The 26524-nt window shown below is 44.8% G+C and overlaps 1 protein-coding gene across 1 annotated transcript in view; it reads left to right on the forward strand.

The window, feature by feature from the left end:
- Positions 1 to 26524, forward strand: part of GARS1 (glycyl-tRNA synthetase 1) — a gene marked incomplete at its 5' end in the record, with an annotated part of 104613 nt that overhangs the window by 71044 nt on the left and 7045 nt on the right. Inside the window, 5 exons of the mRNA XM_086948717.1 lie at positions 5632 to 5777; positions 9301 to 9386; positions 19425 to 19534; positions 20167 to 20260; positions 24221 to 24411. Of these exons, the coding sequence (XP_086804843.1) occupies positions 5632 to 5777; positions 9301 to 9386; positions 19425 to 19534; positions 20167 to 20260; positions 24221 to 24411 (627 nt within the window). The remainder of the gene's footprint in view (positions 1 to 5631; positions 5778 to 9300; positions 9387 to 19424; positions 19535 to 20166; positions 20261 to 24220; positions 24412 to 26524) is intronic.

Genomic DNA, 26524 nt, shown 5'->3' on the forward strand with positions numbered 1-26524 from the left:
ACGTCTTTGCAGCTATGCTAAGCATAATGCAACAACAGGTACACACGTGGGAAATTGATACAGCACTCATACTTCCAAGGGTGAGGAGCCCATGAGATAGAACTTTTTGTCACACAGCAGTACGGGGAATGCAAAAGCTTCACCTCCAGGTTTTCTCAGCCTCAATCCAAAGACAATACCCTATGGATCATCTGGTATGGGATATTTGCTTTTCCTTCTTTCCCACTCATTCCTTACCTGGCTCAGAAGCTCACACAAACGTCTGACACTGATTCCCATAGCCCTGACATGGGCTTGACAAGCATGGTTTTCACAACCGTCTACATCGGTCAGTTGCGCCACATGAAAAACTACCATTATGGCCACACCTTCTAACTCTGGAAGCAAGGCATGGTTCTACACCCTAACCCTAAACAAATCAGTCTATTGATCTGGCTCGTGAGGTCCTAGAATTTAATTACTTTAAATCTTCCACAGACCTTATTTACTACCTACTAAATCTGGAAAAATATAGGTCTTGCATATACCTCCATTAGGTTTCATATAGAAGCTCTTGCTGCGTGCATGCAAAACAGGCAACACTTTAAGGGCATGAAAAGTTATTCCTTTGTCCATTCTGCCAGCACCTGTCTGGAATTGTACTATAGTTCTTAACCAGACTTATGTGTTTTCCATTTGAACCAATACATTAATTATTTTTTTTGGGAAACAAACTTTGAGTTTTCCTTGTCAGCACAAACTTACATTGTGCCAAATTTTGTTACATAATACTTCCCATCCGGGTAGATATTACAAGCATATATTGGAGGGTCCTACAAAGTGAAGTCTACTATGCATATCGGTAGCCTGTCCTCTCAGTTCCCAAAACAAACTGAAGAAGAAATAACGGTCCTCGCTAGCTAGTATCATCCCAGGGTGGTAGTTGCAATATAACTTCAACTCGTTACTCTAACTACACTCCCTAACCTCCCCCCACCCCCATCACCCCGACCCGCCCACCTATCCCCCCCTCCCCACCCACCCACCCATCCATCCACCCACCCACCCAGGCATGTCCCTTCCAACTCTGCATAATACACTCAGTATCCATCTGTTATACGGGAGTTTCACCAACATACCAGGGCTAACAGCGAAGTCGGTTGTGCGCCTCTACTGTGTGCTCATGTATCATGTAGGTGCTTGGGGTGTCAGTACTGCTGTACTCGGGCGCTAGCATTTTAGTTTCCTATTGCTGGTACAGCAATCTCACTGTCTTAATCGCTATCAGTGTCTGGGTCCTTTCATAGCCCACTAACATTTCCCATGCTTTTCCCGCTTCTAAAGCCTTTTCACTACTTGTTCTCTTTGCCAATTGCAACCTCGCTATCTCCTCACATTCCGCCCGTTTGATGAATTCCTTCTTCCACCTAGCTATGTTGGGTCCCCTCTGTGCTTTCCAATTCGTCGTCATTTCCCCTTTGGCCAGCAAATGACCCATATCTAGGAATTTGCTAGTAATCTTGTTTTTAGCCATATGGGGAAACCAATGCAGCATACCTGGCCCCATCGCCGGTTCCAACTCCCCGTCCGTTATGGTGTTTCACAAGGCCACTACCTCGGTCCAATAAGTGTCTAGTTGTGAGCACCCCCAGAACATGTGATGGAAGTCTGCTCCTTCCCTCTGGCAACGCGGGCAGTCATCCGAATCAGTGTCAAAGTAGATTTTAATTTTTGCTAAAGTGAGATAGGCTCTGTGCAATATGTAGAAGTGCACCAACTGAAACCGGGCATTCCTGGTGCCCTTCCATGCTCTTTCCACTACCTCAGGCCAGGCCTTGTCTGGTATCTCTTCCCCCACATCTTCCTCCCACATCTTCCTCCCACTTGCGCTTAAGGACATTCAGAGGTAACGGCTTCTCCTGCATCATACGCCTGTACAGGCATGTGAACGCCTTAAACCTTCCCACAGCTGTTGCTATATATTGACATTCCAATGAGGTTTTTGGTTCAGTTAGGCCCTCCCTCCTGTGTCCACGGATAGCTGCAGTAAGCGCCGCATGGAGCAAAAAGCCCCCCCCCCGTAAAGTAAAACGCTCCTGTAAGTCGTGAAAAGGCAGCATGTTACCATCTTCATAAAGATCCCCTATGGTAGTCAACCCTTTCTCACCGCAGTCTACCAAATCCCGAACCATTACATTCATGTGGACTACAGTTCCTTACATGGAAGGTAGCCTTCTTAATAGCTAGAACGTCTCATACTCTGTTTCAAGCTTTCATTTTAGAAGAACCATACTTCTTAATCCATCCTGATACATTGGTACTAAGAAGATACCCCAAATTACTCCCTAAAGTAGTCTTTCGATTTAAACCAAACCATTGTGGTCCCAGTCTTCTTTCCTGAACCAGACTCGGTAGCTGAAAGAGCACTACACACACTCTATATTAAATGAGTGGCGATGTATTACATTGATAGAACTAAACCTTTTGTAAAAACTCAACAGCTTTTCACAGCCTTTTTCAATCCTCAAAAGAGCTCTCCAATCTCTAAAGCAGGAATCTCAAGGTGAATAGTAAAATGTATACAGACTTGCTACCACAAAGCCAAACGTGTCCTGCCTACAGCTCCAATGGCTCATTCCCCGCAAAAAAGGAGCCTCAATAGCTTTCTTGGAAACATTCCTTTACTAGATATCTGTAAAGCAGCCACATTTAATAACCCACACATTCCTAAAACATTGTATTAATGTCTCAGTTTACCAAAAAACTAAAGTGGGTCAAGGAGTATTACAAACACCTTGTCAAGCGTCTACGCCCGCCATTAGCTAGCTACCGCATCTGGGGATCACTGTTTTACATTCAATGATAGGCGTATGAATCTATAGCCAACACGTGCTACAGATGGAATATTTTACTTACCCTGTAAGCACCTATTCGTAGCGTGTAGTGCCATAGACTCATATGCACCCCCCTCCTCTCCAAAAGCGATTAGCTGACGTACACACTCTTATACCCAACATTAATCTTTCTCAACTATACCTTGCATGTTCACCTTTACTACCATTTCCTGCCCATATCCTAGGTTTACCCGATGACCCAAAAACAATCTAACAAAGGAGGTGATGATCTTGCGCAATACAGACTATAGGAGGAGTTGCTATACCTCGTGACTTTAAAGACTTCTCGAAGAAAAATAAGTTACACATGTCCAAGCCCAACTTTAGGTGGCAGAAGTATGAATCTCCAGCTCTACACACTACAAATAGAGGTTTACAAGGTTAGCAACATATTCCTTACCACACAGGACCTTTACCATATAGGCTTTGCCGCACAGGTATCATGCACATTGGTATTTGTACCTTTTCCACACAGTACCCTACCACGCAGGTATAGGTGTGTGTGTGTTTTTTTTTTTTTAAAGAAACATACATTTTACGTTATTTTTTAAAACCAAAGTGGTTTGGGTGCTGGTAGAGGTAAAGTCCAGTCAACAAAAGTGTATTCAATTGCAGCCATCTTCAGGAGAGAGGAAAATCTGTGTAAAGGTTAAATGGCATCCAAAAGATGACGGTACCACCACGATGGATATTAATTCCAAGATTGTTCAACAAATGGGCTAGTACACAAAAGCAAAAGGTTGACATTACAAGACCTAATTCAGTAGTTAGCAGAAAGTAATTCGTGACCACCTTAGATTTTGAGAATTCATGCCTGGGTGTACCCATTCATCATCACCGTGAATAGGATTCGCATTACAATGCAATACCATTTGGAATAAATTCTGAACTAAGAAGAATCCTCATAAGATTCCTTTTTGGAAATTATTAGTTAAGACACAGTTAACTTCTGTCCTTATGTAAAAAAACGCAAGTATATGAAACTTCTGTTGTCTAAGGTGAGAGGTAGTAACAAACAAGACATTAGTTTTTGTCAACTAATTGGTGTTCACTGAAAATATGAAGAAATCCCTCTATTGAAATGACCTTCTTCTATTCAAAGGTAAACCAGACAATTGATGTAGTTTCCACTTTATGCTTACATTGATATCAAGTACTTCCTGGGAAATTCTAAGATTTCCAACAACATGGATAAAGACATTTAAAAGAGTTGAATGTAAAGAGCCTGCAAAGTAGAACCTGCTCAGTAATTGGATCCCATGTAGACTTTTTTGTGAGTATTTGTTAGCGGGAACGACGACACTAAGGACTTGGCAAGGTAAACCAATCTTACTGAAAATCGTTTTTTCATGACTCGAACACTGTGCTCCATATCATTAGAAATTATGGATTTTCACAATGATTAAGCGATAAATGCTAAATATCAAGGCAGACAACGCAACCACGATATACTGCATCATTAAACTGTTGGAACAAGTAATTAAAGTATGCACAAGCGAATCAGACCTTTATTGGTAAGTATAGGATGTGCTAGCAAGTAGTCTTAAAAATATTCCATGTGTAAAATGTTCTAGTCGTGAGGAAAAGGTAACTAAGCCCGGAACTGCTAGACAATCTCTTTCAGTAGTGGATGGCTACAGAAAATGTATTTTGCTAGAAGAGAACTGACAATTGCCAGTACAATACCTCCGACATCCACTACAAGGGAAACCACAGGCTGTTTGTGCACCCTTCCTGCTCCCTGATTTCACTATTTCATAGGTGGTATGGAAATATAGAAAATCTTTACCCACATTGATTACACAAACGTGGAGGTGGCATGCAGAGGTAATAGTTTGTTTGGTGTTTGAATGAATAATAATTTATTCATTCAGATCTGAAAAACGTTCAGAGAATTTAAACCCCCTAATGATTAAACAAATTGGGCGCTAAGGCCGCATGTCTGTGGCATTCATCGAATTTGGTCTTTCTGAAACAAAGTACTACTCCTTTAGATGGAAAAGAATTGGCTTAGTTTTAGTGCTGCTGTATGGAATCAACGATGTTGTGCATCATTGCTAGCGCAGAATAGCAACAAAAAAAAGAAAGGTGGGGACCCAAGGCTTCTGGAAGCAACACGGGCACGACTGAGGAGAAGCCACTTAGTGTGCGCGTGGAGGGAAGCAACACCCGGTGCGCGGGTGAGGGGGAAGCAATACTGAGGGCATGGGTGGGGGTACCTAAAAGGATGTGAGTGAAGATTGAAGAAAAGCAAACATGATAAAGAGAGCAATTTTTAGCTTGGGAGGAAAGGCACAGGGTGAGAAATCAACATGGGGATTAGAAGCACACAAGGTAGAGTAAATCCCAGAGGGGGAAAGGAGAAGCACACTAGTGAGAAAGAGAAACAAAGAGCATGGAGAGGGGAAAAGATGTATACTAGGGAGATCGCTTGAAAACACATGCACTCTTGCTTAAGACAAAGTGAGCACTGGAACGACAAGCAAAGTGACAGTACTCCAGGGAAAGGGCTTTTGCAAGGAGGACAAAACAAGGAGACAAATGAAAGTGATAGTAAGTTCAACCGATGGTAAGCAATGTGTGGATTGTACTCTTTTGTGTTCTTTTTGAGCCCACAATGTTTTTTGCCACAGACTGCTGTGCTGTCTAGTCGCCCCGACCTACTAATCTTTAGAGTAATTGTTGTTGAAGCCTGAAAAGGAGTAAAATAGAAGTGCCCTGATGCAATGATGAAGTAAATTCTTTAACTTCTGTGCACAAAACTGTGAACGTAGTGCAGTTTGACTCAAACAAGGGAGCCATCGGGAAGGCCTACAAGAAGGATGCCAAGCTGGTCATGGAATACCTTGCCATCTGCGACGAATGTTACATCACAGAAATGGAGAAACTGCTCAATGAAAAAGGGTAAGACAATTGGCTTTGTAGGAAGGTGATTTCAATGCTCGAAACTGAGATGGATTTAACAGTAAATCATGTTGTAGTCCACGGCTGTCAATCAGTAACCTTATTCCTTGTGGGAATATTACCATTGATTCAGTTTAACTATGTAAAGTAACAGATCAATAATGTTTTTAATAATGTTGTTAACTGTTTGCTTGAAAATGCCATGGTTGTATTATAATAGAAATATCACTAAAAGCATGGGTCAACCAAAGCTATTAACTTCCCCCGCAACTACTGAACAAAAGAAAGATGGGTTGGGCCAAGAGTGAATTAAAAAAACTGGCCATGGCTAACAGGGAAGCAAAGGAATTGGAGAAACCATTTTTGCGAGGTTTTGTTATGGGTAAACCATGCCAAGGTATAGGGACCTATTTTTCTCAGATCAATATAGTGTGGGAAAGGTCGCTTGAAACTAGATTTCGGTTGGGCACCATCAGTTGTAATCTCAGTTTCCCGTTTGTCCAGTTCGATCCGAATAGTATCTCTGCATGCCCTCCAGACTCTATTGCCCTTTACTTTATTTTGGACATTTTTATCAACCATTTCGGCGAAGATTTCTCCTTCCTATCCTAAAACATCAGGGTTTTTTACAGTGTAGACCAGCTTTTTATTTTCGCCATATGGCAGCAGACGCTACAGTCTGCCTTGCAGTGGGAATCTTTTTTAAAAATGCAATATTTTGGCATAATTCAGTGAATTTTTAAATGACCAATGTATTTATGATCCTGTTTTTATGCATTGTAATTTAGTTGTATATTATGCGTGTTGATTCTTGTTTTTATAGCTATCTTTTTAAATAACCAAATAAAGATGAATTGAAACTGGAGTCCTAGTTTTATTTTTTACATCCGGCTGCTTGGGAAGTGCTTCTCGTGTAGTCTGTTTTTTTTTTATTTTTTATTTTACTGCAGTGATGATCGGCACGCTGATGTAATTGCAGGAAAAGTGAAAGCAAAACATACCCATGCGTTCATTTTACTTTCACTGAATCCGTGCTCAAGGGGCATAGCTCAGCTTCACGAGCACGGATTCTCACGGGGAGGTATTGTTGGAAAAGGAAGAATTTCCCCTTTCCAATGGTATCTAAGCCCAGTGGACCCTTGACCAAAGGATGTCCCCAATCAGGGGCTACCATTGATCTTGGTTTGATCTGTTTCTGTCGCAGGTACTAGGTCCAACCACACAAGTTTTTAGGTCTCGCCTGCTGATGCGCTTGTGCATTCGAATATAGGGGCTTATCCGAGTTTAACCAAAGTGGGGATTTGATGCAGTGCACAAGCGCTTTTAGGTCAATGCGCAAGCGCAATGAGTTAAAATGTGCGTGTACAGCATCAAATCGCCAGCCATCTGTTCCCCAGCTTGATGCCGCCAGCAGTTCTTCAAAGGATTTCTCCTCCCCTAATTATTCACGGCCGGCCGTGTCTTGTTTTTTTTTTTTTTTACCATAAACACAAATCCGGGCTTTCACGGGCGGGAGGCCGTGTCTCGTTTTTTAAAAACTTTCAACACAACTTCGGGCTTGTCTTTAATAACGCTACCCCCGCCCTCTCACTCGAGCTGCTGGAAATGCCTCCTCTCCTTTCCCATGCTCTGTCACGAGCCTCTGCCCCCCCAGTGTCCTCTCTACCAGCCTCCTCCTTTCCCCAGCGCTCACCCCCCCTCCTCGCTAGCCTCCTATGCAACCCCACTTTCTCACCATCCTCTCCCATGTTGTACTCTTTCCTCCCACTGCTCTCCCTCACTAGCCGCTCCTTTTCCATTTAACTCATCCACTGTTTTTCTTCAGTAGCATTTTCCCGGATCCCTCCTTTTGCACCAACCCAGACCTCCCCGTATCTCCCCCTCCCCAGCCGTCTACTTTAACCTCCATCCCCGCTTCTTGTTTTTTTTATCATCACAAGTGGGGCAATGCTTGGGTGGCAGGATTTATGCCGATTCCAGCAGATTCCAGACTTTTCCATCTTAGAAATGAAAGGGAAATGCGTGATTTCATGCAAAGTTTAGGGTTTGCGTGGCGTTTTGGGTAAACAAAAATCTCATGGAATCCACACAAGACGCACCAAGCTGGACTACTCTAGTTGTCTAATTTTCGAAAATGTGAGCGTTTCTATGTTTCCCTGGGTGCCGTCGGAGTTGGGGCCGGAAATCCACAGCTACCTACTTCTCAAAAAATTGAAAAATGTGAAGTCCATGTTGTGGTTTGAGCCGTCTCCTATTGCGGGCACTAGGCTTGCCCAGACAAGTAAGGTGCCTTTTTTTATTGAAAGACTTGGGGGAATAATAAGTGGAAGGAAGTTTGTGGCTCCCTGCAGATTTCAGAACTTCCCATCACAGAAATGTGAGGACAATGTGTTTTTTTCAGTCAAAGTTTGAGGTTTGCAAGGGATTCTAGGTAAAACAAACTGAGAGCCAGGCAAGTCACCCCATCCCGGATTCCCATATGTGTCTAGTTTAAAAAAAAAAAAAAAAAAAACTTACAGGTTTGCTATGTTTAACTAGGTGCCAGCTGACCTAGGTCCTAAAATCCACAGCTATCCACTTTACACAAAACTGGTCCGTTTTGAGTGGAAAAATGTTATATATCCATGCTGCGGTTTGGGCCATTTACGGCCGAAGGCCCTAAGCCTCCCCACACAAGTGAGGTACTATTTTTTATCAGAAGATGTGAGAGCATAGAATTGTAGAATATTTGTTATTACCAATTGGATTTCGCTACATTTGTGCCTTCCAAATATAAGCCAGTGTGTAAGAAAGAAGTAATTTTAAAACAATGATATGCTCATACGGGTACCCACAAGTTCAGAGATGGACAAATAACCACTCCTCCTAAGCTCCATATCTTGTGCCCATTTCAGAAATGTTTAGTTACCTTGATACCTACTTTTCACCCGATGTGTTTCACTATATGAATTGGTCTATACTCAATGAAAACCATTGTACAGTGCAGCTCTGTTGTTGGCTTTGGGTACTTCAGGTTCTTGGAGAACATAGAAAACCCTGCATATCCTCACAACCAAAACTGGTTTAGCTAGCAATCGTAAGGGCACATTGCTTTTGTAAATCGACCATGCTTACAAAAAGCTACAGATGAAAACATTGTCACAATTAGCTCCAACCCCCCCCCACTCATTTTCAATATTTCTTAATTCAACAGTTATTTTCTTTGAGAAAACCTTGAGGGATCTGACTGGATGCACATGGGCTTTGCACTAGTTTCCACCACAAACTAGAACTAGGAAAATGGGCAAACCCTTTGAAAAATGTTAAAACTGTTGTAAACAGATTAGGTTTTTTGATTCAGCTCTGCATGTTCATGAAAGCTCTGGACATAGTGACCTTAGCACAGCAAAGCCTTCGTTGATTCCATTTTAGCAGGAATAACATACACTATTGTCCAGAGCACTTTTTTGCTGCAAACCCCTAGAAGAAATTCTATTTTACTTCTGTTTGTCAGTTTTATTGATGGATATATTTATTTTAACAGGGAATTCACTATTGAAACTGAAGGGAAAACGTTTAATCTGACAAAAGATATGGTCAGTGTGAAGAGGTTCCAGAAAACATTGCATGGTAAGCATTACTTTTCCAAAGCAGTAAAACCACAAGCAAGTGCCTTAAGGTTATCTTTTTAAGAGAAAATTGCACTGTATCATAGAGCTTTCCTATCTGTGTCTTTGAAAGCTGATAAAAGAACTGCCTTGCAGTTAACATTTCACATTAGGGAAGAGATAATCAAGTTAAATGTTGACCAGTTGTGCCTTCTATAGTAACCATATAGTTTTGTGTTAGATATGAAATGGAGCTTTGTTCTCAAAACACAAATAAAAAATATTTTTTTCCATGAAACTGTACGCACTGCCAACTACTGCAGTTTGAGATTTCAAGAAACCGCTGAGGAGTGTATCGGAGTGATGGCCACTGAACATGCGTTCCGGTTTTCTCCCGCTCCCAACCTTAAGCTACCCAGCTTACTAGCTAAACCTAGTACCACAAACCGCTTTTACATGCTGCATATATTTTGTGCTTTTGATTGCCTCCTCCTTCCACCAGGTGGCACACTCATCATGTTCCTTTTTTTTGAACGGATCTGTGTGATCTTGATCTTTGGTCCGAGGTTCTAACATACTTGTTGCAAATTGCGCACCAACTTTTTGCCAACAGGTATTTTATTTTGCAAACTGACCTTCATACTAATAGCTCAAATAAAGAGTAGCAAAGGCCTGCCTAAATAGGCATGTCCTAATGGTCAACCCCTGTGATTGGCTACGACCACAGAGATGGTGGACTTCAAGAGACAGCAGACCACCATCCCTGTGATTGCATTATTGCATTCTAAAAAGGATTTTTTTTTATACGGTAGTTGCATTTAAGTCCTCCCCCCCCCCCCCCCTCCCCAATCAGTAGCTCCCCTTCCAGAAGGTCAAGTAAAAGATCACTTAAAGCTGGAAGTGTTACCGCATGCAGAGCGGGAGGAATGTAGACCGATACTATATTTGTGGATCATGATTGCCACATATTGTCTCATTCCGCGGATTCATTCTGTTGCTGGTGTTCGTCTGCTTGCTCTTGTCCACGATCCCTGGGGTCTCTGCCCCCCGCTCCCCACCCCCCACCCTGTGGTGTCGTTGATGCCATTCCGACCACCTGGAGCAATCCACTCGTCGACATCCCTCGAGTCAGTCGTGGGCCTCCTCAGGTGTCTCATAGAACCATGTCCTTCCATCCACTACCACAAGCAGTTTCGCCTGGAATAGCATTGAATATTGCAGCTCCCTGTTTCGAAATTCTTTTTTAACCTCCAGGAAGCTCCTGCGATGCTTAGTGACCGCTGCCGAGTTTTGAATGCATAGCGGTGGGGCCACCCTTGCCGTTTGCAATATGGCATCCCTGTCCCAGAAATTGAAATACGGGCCAGGATGGGTCTAGGGGGGCCCCACCTTTGGGCTTAACCCCCGGTACCCTGGGCGCTCTTTCAACAGAGAAAAAGGTTGAGTCCTCTGGGTTGAAGTCTGGTTTTTATGGGTTCTTCCACGTACAGGTCCATGGACGGGTCCCCTTCGTTCTCGGGGACTCCCATAATTCTAACGTTGTTGCGACGAGAGCGTCACTCCTGATTATCCAGTTTCACCGCCATGAGTTTGTCTGCCTCTAATTGAGTGACCTTTTTGATCAGGGCGGTGATATCCTTAGTAAGAGATTTCGTCACTTGTTCAACTTCTGTCACCCTGGCGGTCATCTTTTGGAAGTCTGCCCACAGGAAAGATACTTCAGTGGATATCGACCCCACCGTCGATTGTACCTTGTTAAGAGCAGACATTATATCCTCCAGCGTTACCTTGGCCGCCCCCTCTTCTTCCGGGGCCTTGTCTGTGAGACCATTACTTTTGGGTAGCGCGGGGAAGTCTTTCGCATAGGCGTACTTATCTAATTTGACCAGCAAAGTCGTGCGTGGGCCTCAGCCTCCCATCCTTGCCCCACTAGTGTAGCGCCAGTCTGTACACGCCGCCGCCTACCGCGAGACCTTCGGTCCCGCGCGGTCTGAAGGTTTTCCCGCTGCGCCCCAAAAAGTTTGTAGCGTCTGTGACTGTTAGTGCAAGGTCAGGGATACTGCTTCTAGATTGCTTTGATGTTGTTCTCCCTGTGTTTCCCTTTCCTTACTCTCTTGGGGGGGGGTCGTCAGTTTGCGGGTCCGGGTGCGCCTCTGCTTGTGGCCTGCAGTGGTGATATATGCCTGCGGGCTCTTCTGGTATTGGTGCCAACAAACAAGTCTTTTGGAGTCCCTGGGCCGTGGTCCCCTTGATTTACTGCAGATACACAGCCTACTGGGGGCAGTCCTAGGTGTCAGCTGAGTCTTCGCTGAGGCGAGGTGGGCGCCGTCCGCCCCTGTTTCAATCGCTTGGGCGGGCCCTTGCCGCAATCAAGGTCCCGGGTTCTGTGCGGCCGGGAGGCTGCACCCCGCTGTTCGCTATTTTGGACACAGAAAGTGGTAATGTTGTGCATGAGCAGGGCCGCGGACGCACTCAGGCGGGCCCCGCTGCTCCTTAGGTGCCGGCTCCCACCACGCTGTCGCTCCCGCACTCCCTGTCGCTTGGGCACACCGTGCTCTGGTTCCCTCGCGACGTTACCTGGAATCTCTCTTCGTGGGCCTAAATCTTTGGTGTGCCCCCGGGGCAGCACTGGCCCTGAAGCAAGGCAGGCAACTGCTGGCTTCTCCGCCCTCGACCCTGCACTTCCTCAGAGCCGTCCACGCCTCTGCTCGCCTTGCCCCGCCTTTGCCAGACAGGTTTTCTCCGCAATATAGTCCCCTGCCGTTGCCACACCAGTAGCCCATCCCTTTCTTCGCGCTCTCCCCGGCGCGCCGATTGTCAGATCGGTCGGTGAGTTGGATCGAACGACGCTCCACACTTTCCGTTCCTGGCATGTGTCTTTGGGATACGATCAGTGACCGGATTTTGTGGCGGATTAATAGGGGACTCTACGCCTCCCTCGGAGCTCCTCTAATCTGCGGCCATCTTGTTTGGCTGCAAGCCACGCCCTCTGAGAAACTCTTTCGTACATGCAGATCTATGAAGACCCCAAACCGCGCAAGTTGTTCAAACTAATTTTTCTGTGGTCAGGTGAAAGAATAGAAGTAGAAATAGGGGTTAGGCTGTGGTACTAACCACACAATCTTTAAGTAGACAAGCAAAGCACACTTACCAAGGGACCTTATTTTCCCGCATGGAGGTTTCCCTAACTGGCGAAACCCAAATAATTTTTTAATTAATCTATTTGTGAATGGAAATACTGGTGGTACAGCCATCTTTGCCTGGTGCAAGGCTGTGTTTTGGCCAGATCCAGTTTTCAGGGAACCAATCGGATGTTTTGCCTTAAGATGGCAAATCCTTACGTATTCCCAATGCTACTTTGAACGTTTGCTGTCAAGGCCAATTTCCTTTAAAAGTTAAGGTGTTGTAGCTGGCTTATACCATGGGATTGAGCCGGTCTCTTCTTCTTAACTTGATGGTGCAAGCATGCTCATGGAGAGGTCAGGCACTTCTTGCTCCATTGAGTCATTTGGTTGGCTAAGCCTTGCTCTGCTTTTTAGAGTATTGCAGCATAGACTCAAGCTGATGTCCTCATTTGGTTCTCTTCAGATCTGTCAAAGCCTGACAGGACCCACCTTTCTACTGACTCCTCTGGGATCATGTGCTCAGTGTAAATAGTAGTGGAGAGTAAGCAAGATCCTTTTATTAAGATGCTCAGGAGGGCAGCATTCATCAGTCTGATATCTCATTATATGTCACTGGCACACAGGTGCTAAAGGATGAGACACTGGACGCCAAAATGCTGGCAACAGCTGTCACAGATTTAGTATGTGACCACAGCATTCCTCTCTCTCCAGGCCCTTGAGAGTGAGACCAGTGCTCTTACAGTCTTCCTCTCTGACAGGCAGTAGCTCTGCAATATCTCATCAGGGCCCGCTTCTGCTTACATTGAGCTCTTTGGGAGTGGGATCTCATTTGAGCCTACCCTGTCTGGTAAGGGTGGTACGACAGACAATTTGCGCTACCCAGAGCACACCGGTATGACTCAAACCAAAAATGAGCATGAGTTGGAATTCCATTTCGGATTTAGCCCCAAGATGAAGACCAGGATTCATGTCCACAACGCATGGACAGGCTGTGGTTCCTTTTTCGCTCACCCCAGTAATAGCGTTTGTATCTACACCGATACAGTCAATCGTTAACAGTGCTCCATCATGACACCAGTGGTGCTGGTACCTATACCCATAGATGCCCGCAATCCAGTTCCAATCTCTTTGACAACTCGCACCTACCCAATCCAAACCATCCACTAATCTGCCAGCATGCACAAAGCTAAGTAAAGTGAAAAAAAAATCCATACATTGATGAGGCTGGTACAAATAATTGTAAATTGCCCCCAGGACTTTCATTCCTGGCAGGAGTTCTTCAGGACCTCTGAGAACGAAGCTCACCCCCTGGAGATTGAGGGCATCTGTCAAAGTATTGAAGACCAGGTCCTCAAGCAGCAGTGCTTGCCTGTTCAGTAAGGGGCGGTATAGTCAAACCCACCGACTGCACACATAGCCAACCCCTATGAATATACTCAATTTGAGTTATGGGAAACTGTCATGCCCTTTGATTAAGTGAGTAACAAGTTGTTTGATTTGTGCATATGTGTAAAGAGCTTATTTATTGACAACTTGTATTGCACATGAGCTGTTCCACTGTTGTAGCATGGAAAAATGGCCAGGATTCCAGTTGACTTTGGGGCTCTGGCTCCTGTACACCTCACCCTATCACAGAGCAAGTTGAATCTAGTCCCGCCCTCTTTTTCCCCCTGAAACATTCTGTGCTGCGGGTCAGTAACTTTTGGCAGGATGACAACCTGTGTCGAAGAGATGGGCAAGAGGATTCACTATTGGACAACAGTGAAGAAATTCCATAGATCGATGTCTCAAGGGACTTCTCCAGTCTGGGTGCAAAGGAATGTCTCCGATTGAAAAAGTGCATTATAGTTTGAGACCCAGTATCTGGTCTGAAAGAACTGTTTATAGAAGCAGAAAGCAAAGCAGAGCAGGCCTCACCCATAGAAATACATTGCGGCTTGGCTCATCTGGTACCGGTATACAGTTCCCCACCAGGCCCGTCCAAATCACTGGTTAACCCCTTCGCTGTGGGGGATATTCCCCCGCTGTGCTGGGGGGGAGGGGGGCGCGCACAGCGCTCACATGCTCATGACGAGCTGAGCTCGTCATGAGGCACGGCGCTCCTGTGCTCATTATGAGCTCAGCTCGTCACGGCCACACCCGTTCCCGTGGAACGCTCAGCACAGCAGGGGAATTATCCCCGCATGCGAGCGTTCCACAGTTCATGACGAGCTGAGCTTGTCATGAGCACCGGAGCGCCGTGGCTCATGATGAGCTCAGCTCGTCATGAGCATTCAAGGGGTAAATAGAGCACTACCCCGTGCGCACCGGGAGAGCTATCACGCCGCTCCGGTGCCTTGAGTGAAGGTTTCAAGCCGGTGTGAAAATTGCCGGGAAGCCTCACAGCGGCGGCGGAAGCCCAACCCCCCGGGCCCAGGGGACGCAACATGGCGGCCGCTATCCCGATACTTGACTGAGACCCGCAGCACCCAGAGTTATCCAGCTGGCCGTCTGTGAGGGGCAGTGCGCCGCTGAGGACAGAGGACCCAGCGGAGCAGAGGGCCAGAAGCTGTCCCCAAAATCGACGGTGCAGTGGAATAGACAGCGTCCAGACGACCTGCGACGCGTGAGCAAGCCCGCCCACTCACCCACCTGATTAATGGAGCCTGGCCCGGAGGACTTGCAGTGTAAGTGAGCCCGACCTGGCTGAGGAATTCGAGTGCGGAGGTTCGACGTGGGGGGGGGGGGCCTGGCTGCCGGTGCGCGCCTTCCCCCCCTGACTCTAAATGGCAGCCACTGGGGGATAACGAAGACGCGAGCAACGGGGGTTGGTGACTCTCTGCGAGCCTCTGCCACCGCTGTGTTGCTGGAGGGGGAGCAGCAGGGGGAAATAGCAGCAATGGACCACCGGTAAGGAGCGGTGGGTCTCTCCTTTCTCTGTGATTTGAAGCGCACTAGCACCTTATGATGCCTGACCCTAAAATGGCCGCCCTTCACCCCCAGTCTGTAGCACCATAGCAATACATGGGGGCTGACTTTAGACACTCTTTCCACAGCATGGGACCCTGGTGGGGGCCCAGAAGCCCACAGTGAGTCTTCGTTACGGGGATTGAACCCACCAGCGCCTAGAGTAGGCTCGCCGGGGACAACGGCCTCTTGCGCTATGCGGGGACGGGGGTGGTGCTACTCCTGCAGCGGTCCCTAAAGAGGAAAGTCGCATGGCCGGATTTTGTGCTTGACACAGGGCCACATGATTACCCACATACCGCACTCTCATCCAGAAGAGGACTGATCATGCCCCCAAATTCCATGGGGCCAGAACTTTCCTGCCGGGTCTGACCCACGCGACTTACTGGTTCTTCCAGACGCCATCTGGAGAGGCCCCTGCCATGAGCGACTGGCGGTACGGTGTGGAGGGGAGCCTCCTACTGTCTCCACGAGTTCAAGACGCCCCCCGACAGCAGTGCGAGAGGAGCCCTATGCCTCCCAAAATAAACAGCCTTCTAGAGTCTCCACCTTCTTCTCCCCGGCATTCAAGGGGCCAACGAGTTGCCATCCTAAAGTCTCCCAGGGAGCCATGGCGATCTCCAAGGAGGAACTGCTGGCCACTCTCAGGGAGTTCAAGAAAGAACTCCCGGACGGCATCAAGCAGAATGGAGGAGGCCCCTGGCTTCAACAGAGGAGATCAGGTAAACCCCCGGAAAGTTGACAACCCTGAATCGGCGTGACTTCTCTACAGGTCTCCTGGGTCATCCCTGTGTCAGCGGCGTCCGGGCGCACACACAGCCGCCGAACATTGAACGCCATAACTGGCCAAGCCACTGAATTCCACTGATGTCTTAATCTACGAGATAACCATCAGGCCATAGCGGTGGAATTTTGGTTCACCCCAGTTTTTTTGCTCGTAATGGGATTTTCTGTGATTGAGGTTCTCACCGGGCATGATGTTGCACCAAGTTGGACTGGGTCTACATTTTTATATTGGACCTTGTCTTTTTTTTTTTTTTTTTTTTTTGCTTTATGGTGTCACGGTCCCTGTTTTTATCAGCCACTATCTAAACTTTGGAACCTCCATGACTGGGTGGAGGGGGGGGGGGGAGGGGGGGGGGGGGCTTAACCTAATTAGCCAGGGAAGGATGTCCCATGGCAGGGTTAAACTGATTATCATGGAACGTTGAGGGGCTGAATTCACCTAACCAGCGGCAACAGATCTGGAAGTTCCTTCGGGATCATCAGATCACTATCGCTGCCCTCCAAGAGACATATCTTCCCAGCAAAGAGGAACACCGCTTGAAACATAAGGCATACCCTCAGATTTACCGTACCTCGGCACATACCAAACACATGAGTGGCGCTTCTCTTTCACTCTTCGATCCCATTCCTACACCAGGCTACCCGCACGGACAAGGAAGGGAGATATGATGGTCAAGGGGGAGCTGTGAGGAGGAACTTACATCGTTGCCACACTTTACGCCCCTAACACAGGCCAACACGATTTTCTCAATACCTTTTTCTCCACCTTGGGAGGCTTTACCAGTGGGGATATCATCCTGCTGGGGGACTTGAACTTAATTTGGGACCCAACGATGGACATGTCTCAGTCACAGAGCGGCAGGGGGGGTCTTCAGTCAACCACTCCAAGCAATGATACAGGGCCTGGGACTAGTGGACGCATGGAGATCTGCACATCCCACAACTCTGGATTATTCTTTTTTTTTCCCCTCTTTTTTTTCCCACTCACACAGGACGTACTCCCGCATAGACCATGCCTTCTTGAGCCAGTCCCTTCTTCCGAATGTGGTGGGAACCCGGTTCCACCCGATTTGCCTCTCAGATCATGCGCCCTTTGAGCTGACCCTTGACTGGCCCGCTCCCCGCTCCAAATTCGCTAGATGGTATTTCCCTAATTACCTGACTCTGGATAGGCTCCTTCGAGACGAGCTCAGGCAAGCCATCACAGACTTTTTTTACTGCAATGACCCAACCCAGACCTTGCTCGCCAACAATTGGTATGCCTTCAAGGCAGTCATCAGGGGGAAGAGCATGGAGCTAGATGCGGCGATCAAAAAGCAACACATGGGAGAACGCCTTCTTCTGGAGAGCAAACTTTGCTCAACTGAAGAAGACCACAAAACCTCCCCCTCGCTTCAAACACTAAGCAAGGTCAAGCAAGTGAGGGTAAAACTCCAAGCAATATACACAAATGGGGTCGAAAAGACTCTTGCGCCTACAAGCGCGCAACTATGAGGGTGGAAACAAGGTAGGGGCCTTACTGGCACGCCAATTACAGATCGGGCAAGTAAAGAACTACATTCAAAGAGTGGAGGGGGTGGGGTATCCCCACACCAGAGTGAGGCAGACGTGGCGAAAGCCTTTGGAGACTTCTAACGCTACTTCTATACGGCTGATCAACCTGATCTGCAAACACAGGACCAATACCTGGACGGTCTCTCCGTTCCGCAAGTACCAGCCTCCACCAACAATGCGCTAAACAACCCCATATCCGCTGAAGAGATCCAAAAGGCGATTGACCCGCTTAATCTCTCCAAAGCACAGGGCCCGGATGGACTGAACGCTCCTTCGCTCCGGACCTCGTTCCCCATCTAGTCACTCTTTTTATCATGTCCCCTCTACTCGCCAAGTAACATCCTCAATGGGTGATGCCCTGATTGCCATTCTCCCCAAACCGGGGAAAGATCCCACACAATGCGCTACAGACCGACTGTTCTTCTCAAGCTGTCTGCTTAGCTGTACTCCAAGATTTTGGCCACCTGTCTGGAACATATTATGCCGTTCCTGGTACAAGTTGACCAAGCAGGTTTCATCAAAGGGAGGCAAACCCATGACAACTTGAGACAAATAGTCCACCTGATTGAAAAGGCACAACGGAAGGCAATACCCATGGTCCTCCTCACGCTGGATGCGAAGAAGGCCTTTGATCGGGTGGGGCAGAAAGACAACACCTATTTAGGCATAAAGCTCACTCCGAAATTGGAACACCTCTACAGGGCAAATTTCCCCCCACTGCTGCATCAACTTCTGGCCGACTTTGCCAGATGGAGGGCAGCTTACCTCTCATGGATAGGGTGCATAAACACAGTTAAAATGAATGTCCTGCTGTGACTACTTTATCTTTTCCAGCGCCTCCCAATCTCGGTGGAGAAGACACTCTTTTCTTCACTTAATTCAATGGTTATCAAATTCATCTGGCAGGGACAGCGGGCCCGGCGCTCCATTCGCATGATGACTAGGTCAAGGGATGAGGGGGGGACTGGCTCTTTCAGACTTCCAGGGCTACTACAGAGCAGCTCAATTGAGGGTCATAACTGAATGGTCTTTGCGGGAGTCCTACAAGCACTGAATTAATCAAAAGGGAATGGACACTGGTGTCTACTAAACCGTCGGTTAGTCTTTGAAAAACCTCATAGACAGCCTGATTTAGTCGATGCAGTGTATCTTTTATCCGCCCCGTCAGGCGTCATGGCATATTCATAGGGTAGTCAAATAACGTGCGGTATGCCTGCCTCACCCGAGGCTACCTCTGGTCCAGGTAGAAGTGTCCAGAAATAATAGGAAAGGGAAAAATATAAAAACAGTGTGTCACCCAAAAAGAATTTTTAGTGAAAAGGTTGGCACTGTTGTTAAAAAATTCGATATATATGTAATCGGGCAACCATCTAGTTGCTAAATACACACTGAGCACTGATGAGCACAAAATGTTTGGAAAACGCTACTAAAACCCACAAAAAATAACCATTGGAAATAGGACAGTCTCGTAATGAACATTTAGTTCTCTGGACTTTGGGATTTATGGTGTTTTTCCTCAGTTTGTTGCTGCAAATCCTGCATGCACACCCTTATGACTTGATATGTGTTTGCATTTATGTTAATCTCTAAAAAAGAAGAATGGATTTTGCAATTACGTGTCCTTCACTATTTTTTTATTTCTATTTTAGTTGAAGAAATCGTACCAAATGTGATTGAGCCTTCCTTCGGTCTCGGTAGAATTATGTACACTGTGTTTGAGCATACATTCCATGTCCGAGAGGGTGATGAGCAGAGGACGGTAAGTATTGAGGCTATTCGTCCATCTTTAACCCATGGAATGTGGTTGCTTTTTATATCACGTATTTGCTGCAGCATATAGAAACACATTATGGGATAGCCTGGTCATGTAGCAGTGCTTTTGCTAAGGCATTGGTCACCTGGATTTCCCTCTTTGCTGAAGTTAGGTATGCCTTCACAGCAGCTACTAATTTTGAACATGGCATTTCAAAAAATATTGCTAGACTTCAGAGTTTTACATTATTTTTATTAGCTTATCTTGCTTTCCAGTGCGAAGGGTTCGAACCACAAATTCCTACCGAGGTTGAAGTGATTTCATCCTGAAATAGTGAAGTTGTTTGTAGTTCATTGTGTTGCATATGAGTTTTTTGTTTATATTTCTATTGTCTCTGTGATGGGCTTGATGAGCTCGTAAAGAATACATTAGAAGTTGGACAGTGGCCCTCTCATGGATGGAGTGGATAGGTATTTTCGGATGCCACCTCTTATACGGGTCCCAATCTCCGACAACAAATCACCATTTAAACAAAAACAACTGAACACGATTATTTAACAATACGGTAGAACAAGACTCTTGGTAGCGAATGAAATCGTGCCCTCCCTTCTCTTACAAATGCTCTTCTTCTTTTCCAGTACTTCAGCTTTCCTGCGATTGTGGCTCCGTACAAGTGCTCCGTCCTACCTCTAAGCCAGAATCAGGAATTCGTGCCTTTTGTCAAAGAACTCTGTAAGTTTATTTAGTCAAGCATACAATTATGTGGTGTGATTTTTCAGAGCAGCCACCAGGTGGCAGTCTCTACTCGTTCAAGTATTTTGTGGAATGATATAGTTACCCTTCTTGCCTGCATTTAGCATGCTCTCTTTGAAGCCACTTCGCTAGGACACTGTAATGGAAGTGACTTTAATTGATGCCTGTGAATTCCTAGACCAGGGAAACAACTTCGTGCTTAGTAGAGTTTTTGCTGTTTATTAATGACTTACTGTTTTTAGTTAACTCCGTGGTTTACTAATTAAACTTTGTATTAAAAGTTTCAACATTCAAAAGAAATGCAAAAGAAAATAAATGATGTTCCATCATTATTACCATCAACACTTAAACAAGTCTTAAACAACCCGTAAATACTAACACCTCAATTAGTATAATTATTAACGTACATCTTCACAAACTTCAGTTTAATACTAGGACAAGTGAAAAATACATAGTGCATTTGCAGTTAGCCATAATCTGAACATACCGGCTGCAAGTGGCAGCTAAAGTGACTCTTATTTTCCCCGCCGATGCGTGCTGTGCCTCCCTTTACTGCAGATGCCCGACTATTCCCATGATGACAGGCAGATGCTGGGTAAGGTGTCTGGGATAATACAGAGGACAGACCAGCAAGAATGCAGGAAGGTTGAAGATCAGTGGGGTTGGCACGTATGCACTTTCCTATGGAGGTGGGAGGGCCGAAGTAGGGTATATGGAGGTTGTTGGACTTGGCCCTTTCTGCAGGATCAACCCCAAAAGTTTTGCTTCACCCTCCTGTTTTCTGGACCAGTTGTTGACTTTTAAGACTCTTCTCACTTTGCCAGTGCTGAAGTGCTTGTGCTCTCTCCCCTAAACACCTAATTGGCATATTTTGTTTACATTTAAGTCTCTTGTAGAGTGGTAGACCATATATCCAGGTCCTTTAAATTAAATGCCATTTGTAGGCTTGCATCACTTATTGTGCCACCAGCTTTAGTAGCCCCTTTAAACATGTCCTAGGCTTGCTATTGCAGCCTGGGTGCAGTTTTAAACTACCAATTTGACTTGGCAATATAACCCCCTTGCCAAGCCCTAAACTCCCTTTTTATTGCATATGTCACCCCTAACGTAGACCCTCGAAAGTCCATAGGGGAGACCCTCCCCTTGTAATTAAAAGGTTGGACATTTACTTTCAAGTTTTATATGCCCTGGTAGTGAAAAACTCCTAACTTCGTTTTCCATTACTGTGAGGCCTACCGCTCCAGTAGGATAACATTGGGTTGCTTTATTACATTTATTAATTGCTGATGTTTGTTTTGGAACAGGTAGAATGTTCGCCACACAATAGAGGGTTTAGGTGTTCCTGTATGGGCCATCAACTGGCAGGATAGTGGGACGGAGCTTAGACACAGCCCCACTTGCAGCTGCCTTCACACAAAGGACTTTTCACACTGTATTGTTTTGTTTGTAAACAGGGCAGGGAAGGCAGGAAACTTAAAAGGGAATTCTCTAGAAACTTCTCCTACTTCAAAGTGGGCTCCAGGTATAAATATTGGACCCCCAACCCGATTCTTAAGTGCACATCTGGACCTCCATTTGACTGCTTGCTTCTCTGAAAGGATGACTGTGACTTTGCTATCCTGTTGCAAATATCAAAAGAAGGGAGGTCTCCTTGGCAGTCCAATTAGGGACAAGGAGGATTAACATTAAACAACTAAAAAAGTCCCGATGTTCAGTCTGATACACCCCTCGTAACTCAAGAAACCAAAATCGATAACAACCACATTATCAAGAGAATATATAATTTTAAACATAGAATAAAAACAATAAATTCAAGAAAACCGTTTTAAAAAATTGAACAATTTATTTCAAAGTTGATAACTTTGAAATTTGTAATCTTAAATGTTCTTCATGTGTATTGCCACTTTTTAATTTATTTTTTTAATTTATGGCACTGCATTGCTGTTATCAAACATTTAATTATATTATATGTGATAAGTTGTTCAATTTTTTAATAGTTTTCTTGAATTTATTGTTTTTATTCTATGTTTAAAATGATATATTCTCTTGATAATGTGGTTGTTACCGATTTTGGTTCCTTGAGTTACGAGGGGTGTATACAAGAGGTCCGTTCATAGACTGAACATCGGTACTTTTTTAGTTTAATATTTGCTATCCTATTGGCCTGCTGCTTAAGTGAGAAGGACTGGACCTGCATCTTGAACCCAAGACGACAAGAGTGAATCGAATTGCCAGCTGGCTGGCCTCCTGATCAGAAGCCCCTGGGACAAAACAGGCTCCAACCATCTTGAACCCAGCAACTGGACTCATTCTGCTGTGATTCTTGTCCCCCAAGTGGTGCCATCAAAGTCCTGGACCCTTGGAAGTGGACCTGGTGGTGCTTTGCCAGCCCAGCTATTTTCCCTCTCCTAAGCGCAATTTGGATCATTATAAGGTGAAATAGAGAAGCTTAGCGGCATGTAAGAATTTGTTTTAAAAAAGGAAATATTTTCAGAGATGTTGTGGTTCTCCTTAACCCCTAAGTTTTTTAGTACATATATGCAAAGCTGAATATTTCGTTTTTATGCTTTCTGTTATGTGTGCTATTTTCTGTTGACTGTGATAACTCTTCTGTCCAGTTTTTCTTTTAAAATGCATTGTTTTGATCTGTTCTATCTTAGCTTGCACTTTCCTTCTCCTTTTCCAGAAATCACACAGCAGCACCCGCTTTTGGGTTTGAAACTACTGGTTAAAAAAAGTATATTCATTTACCCAAAAGAACTGTGGTAAAAGCAACACGTTTTGAAGCCTGTTGGTGATACTTGCAGGTTTACTTTGAAAGAAAAAGTAATAAATGCATCTTGCTATGATATTCCGATTTTCATAGCTTTCTTTTTATTTATCCAAAAAAAAAGAAATTATGATTAATTTTGTGGTGAGAGTTCTGAAATATCTGATCTGTCTTTACATGAGCATGAATCGGTCATTAGTCTGTGCGTGCTCTGTGAATCTAGGGTAGCTACTGTAGTGAAGGCTCTTTTGTATTTAAATGAGAACAACTTTTTTGTACACATCTACTTTGCATGTACCCAACAGTTAGTGCTAATTATTGAGTAAATTAAACAAAGCGCCTCGCATAGTGCTCGGCCCCACAGAACTTAACGGGTACGTTCTGGTGCACTACAGCTCGGGCTCACTTTTTTTAGGCTTCTGTTCTTATAAACTGTGCCCTCTGTTTTGAACCTTTGAATCGCTTCTGCATATTTTCTGTGGGAATATTGATGGATGCAAGATGTATCGTATGAAAAGGGCATGTGAATGTCAACAGTGTTTTGGAGGGCATCTTTTTTTGGGTGCTGTGAAAGGAGATCGATATCACAGCATTTAAGTTACTTCTTCCAGTGTTTCCCAAGATACAAATTTAGAGGTATGATATGGGGTAACTAAAATTGTACTAGGGGCTGCCAGATAAAAATCCACCAGCAAAAATCACACAGCACTGCTGCCATGGCTCGAAGGAGACGGAGCAGTCCAATGCAAAAATATGTTTTGTTCATAGGACATTGGCCAAAGCCCCGATGCTGTTGCCATTGCTCATATTACACAGGACCAAATGGAAGGTGAAATATTTAGTCTTAGATATATTTTGGATTCCTAAAAAACAGCATATTGAACCAAATGTAAGCACCATGTTTTAGCCCACTGCATGAAGACTCTATAGTAATTGTGTTGGCACTATATAGGGATCATTAACATTATGTAGCCTGATTATAGTTGTTTTCTAGACCTCTTGCCCACAACCTGTACAGAGTAGAGTATTATATCTAGTGTGTGCTAGTGTGCGTCTATTGTTCCTTAAACAAGCGTATCCTTTTCTGTGTATGTGCAGTGTTCCATCACTCTGCTTTTAGACTAGCCTTCTGTTGCTTAAGGCTCATTTTGGTATTTTTTATTTGACAGCTGAAGCTTTAACCAAGCATGGAGTCTCCCACAAAGTTGATGATTCCTCTGGGTCCATTGGCAGACGCTATGCTAGAACTGATGAGATTGGCGTTGCATTTGGAATCACTATTGACTTTGACACAGTTAACAAGACACCTCACACTGCTACTCTGCGGGACCGTGACTCGATGCGACAAATCCGAGCTGAGGTATTGTTTGACTTTGCTCTTTAAATCCTGTACAGATCTTCGGCTGTGTATTTTGTTTTACTTGTCTGATTTGATGCCTTAAATTACATTGGTTTAATTTTGTATAAATGTATTATTTGGTTAAATGAAAAACATAGCAAGGAACCATCTCTCTCTCATTGGGCGTTCTGGTTGGTACCACCATATATGGCAACTTTACGGCTCATATTCGATAGCGAAATTAGATAGGAGGAAAGCCGCCTTAGGATTTGTTGATGGCCACCTTTCCTGAACACGTTGTATTTTGACACCTTCCTCATATAAATATGGTTTGCCACAGTTCAACAGTGTAATCCTGTGCATTGCACAAATTAGGAACTTTTGAAGAATAACTTTGAAAAGCAGAAACCTGCATGGTCTTATTTGTTGTTTACCTTCCTGATTCTAAGTGAAAATCATGTTTTAGAGCAGTACTGCATGAACCATTGGTTTGAATTTACATATTGTCTTAGCATTTGTATTTTACCTTTGCTGCAGGCAATTAATATATTCTCAGGCAAATGTAGACATAGCAGGTTGTAGCAGCCCAGTCTTTAAAACATTAACAGATGAAGTTGGCTGAAACACAAGTTCCAAGAAACATGTAAAGAAGCATGTTGAAGTTACTGCATTGATCTGGTGATCCTGTGCTAGTTGGGGGAGTCATCACAAATCGGGCACTGCCAATCTTTGTCTTTGACTTTTTGAATACTAGAAAATGGTGAATCAAATGGGTCTAAATAGTGCTGAGGCTGGTATGAATTTCTTCATGGAGGGTGAGTAATATCTACAATTCCTTTTCCGGCAGACAAATAGTTGTTCAATCAGTGCCACGTTAGTATTGAAGCCAGTATCTTCAAATAGACATTGTATTAATTAATTAACTGGGTGAAAAGCAATGAGCTACCAGCCAACCTGTGAAGAAGTGCTATTTTAAGAATTGAAAGTTTCCTTTGTCCTACAATTCGTGGACTAAGTTAATGTAAAGTATTGTAGCACTAAATCTAATGTACCTAGGTGGCTAGTCGAACTGGATGGATGGATGAATGGTCTAGAAGACAACTGACTGTCCTAGTAAAATGTATTAGGACTTTTACCAGGACCCCTGACATTTAGCAACTTTGAAATACAGTAGAACCATGAAATGAATCCTATTAGCTGATCACAATGCCGTAGGAACCATTTACTATGGCATTGCAATCGGCCCTTCCGTGTGAGAGAATCATGAATTCTACATTTCCAGTATAGATTTGGAGCTTAAACTTGGATTCTGGGTCGAGAGTTTGTCAAGCAGTGAGGAGCTTTTAAACTTGTTCAGTTTTGCCACTTCAGTAGTCTACTTCTGGACCAAAATAGAGAGATAATAGTTTCATACAGAAAAATAATTGATTAGAATACAAACGGTTCTCTGAAAACTATAAAGGTGATTAAAGGCGCTTTTTTCTGCTGGATAATTATAACTGCAGATTTCTCATCTTTAGGATATTCTCCAGGTGCGAGACTGGATCTGGAAACTTTTCCTTGCAGTGCTCCCTTGCGCTACTAGGTGGTGCTGTGCAGCTCCTGTGTTGATTTCGTTCCGTACTGTAAGTGACGGAGCGGATGTTCAAATAAGCGTCACTCGTGCGCCAACGCCTCTTCATATATTTCAGTGTCCTTCAATGGGTATCCAGAGATGCGCTCCCAGTTTTGTAATTTTTTTGGGTGCCTCTCAAATACTGATTCCACTGTGCTAGAGAAATGTCCCTGCCAAAAATGACCATTTAAAACCATGCCGTGAGTACAGAAAGCAGATGTCTGCATGGAACTGTACAAGGTGTGGTTTTGGTGTTTGAGCTCAGGGCACGGCTCTAAATCATCTGATGAGTGCGTTGTGTAAGGCCTGCTCACAATACGGGTCGAGGGTGCGGATCCACTCCTGCCCCCAAGACTCCTCTCGTGAGAGGTTCTCACCGTGATAGAAGTCATTCAGTAAATTGTAATCCAAGTCTAAGAAGCAACTTAAAGGAAAGTGATATTTAACCCAGGCCTCAAAAAATCTACATGCCCACCCGAAATGGCGAGCCAGATTTGATCAGATTGAGTTTATTTTAGA

The sequence above is a fragment of the Lissotriton vulgaris genome, unplaced genomic scaffold, assembly GCF_964263255.1.
Source record: "Lissotriton vulgaris unplaced genomic scaffold, aLisVul1.2 SCAFFOLD_5188, whole genome shotgun sequence".
Taxonomy (NCBI): domain Eukaryota; kingdom Metazoa; phylum Chordata; class Amphibia; order Caudata; family Salamandridae; genus Lissotriton; species Lissotriton vulgaris.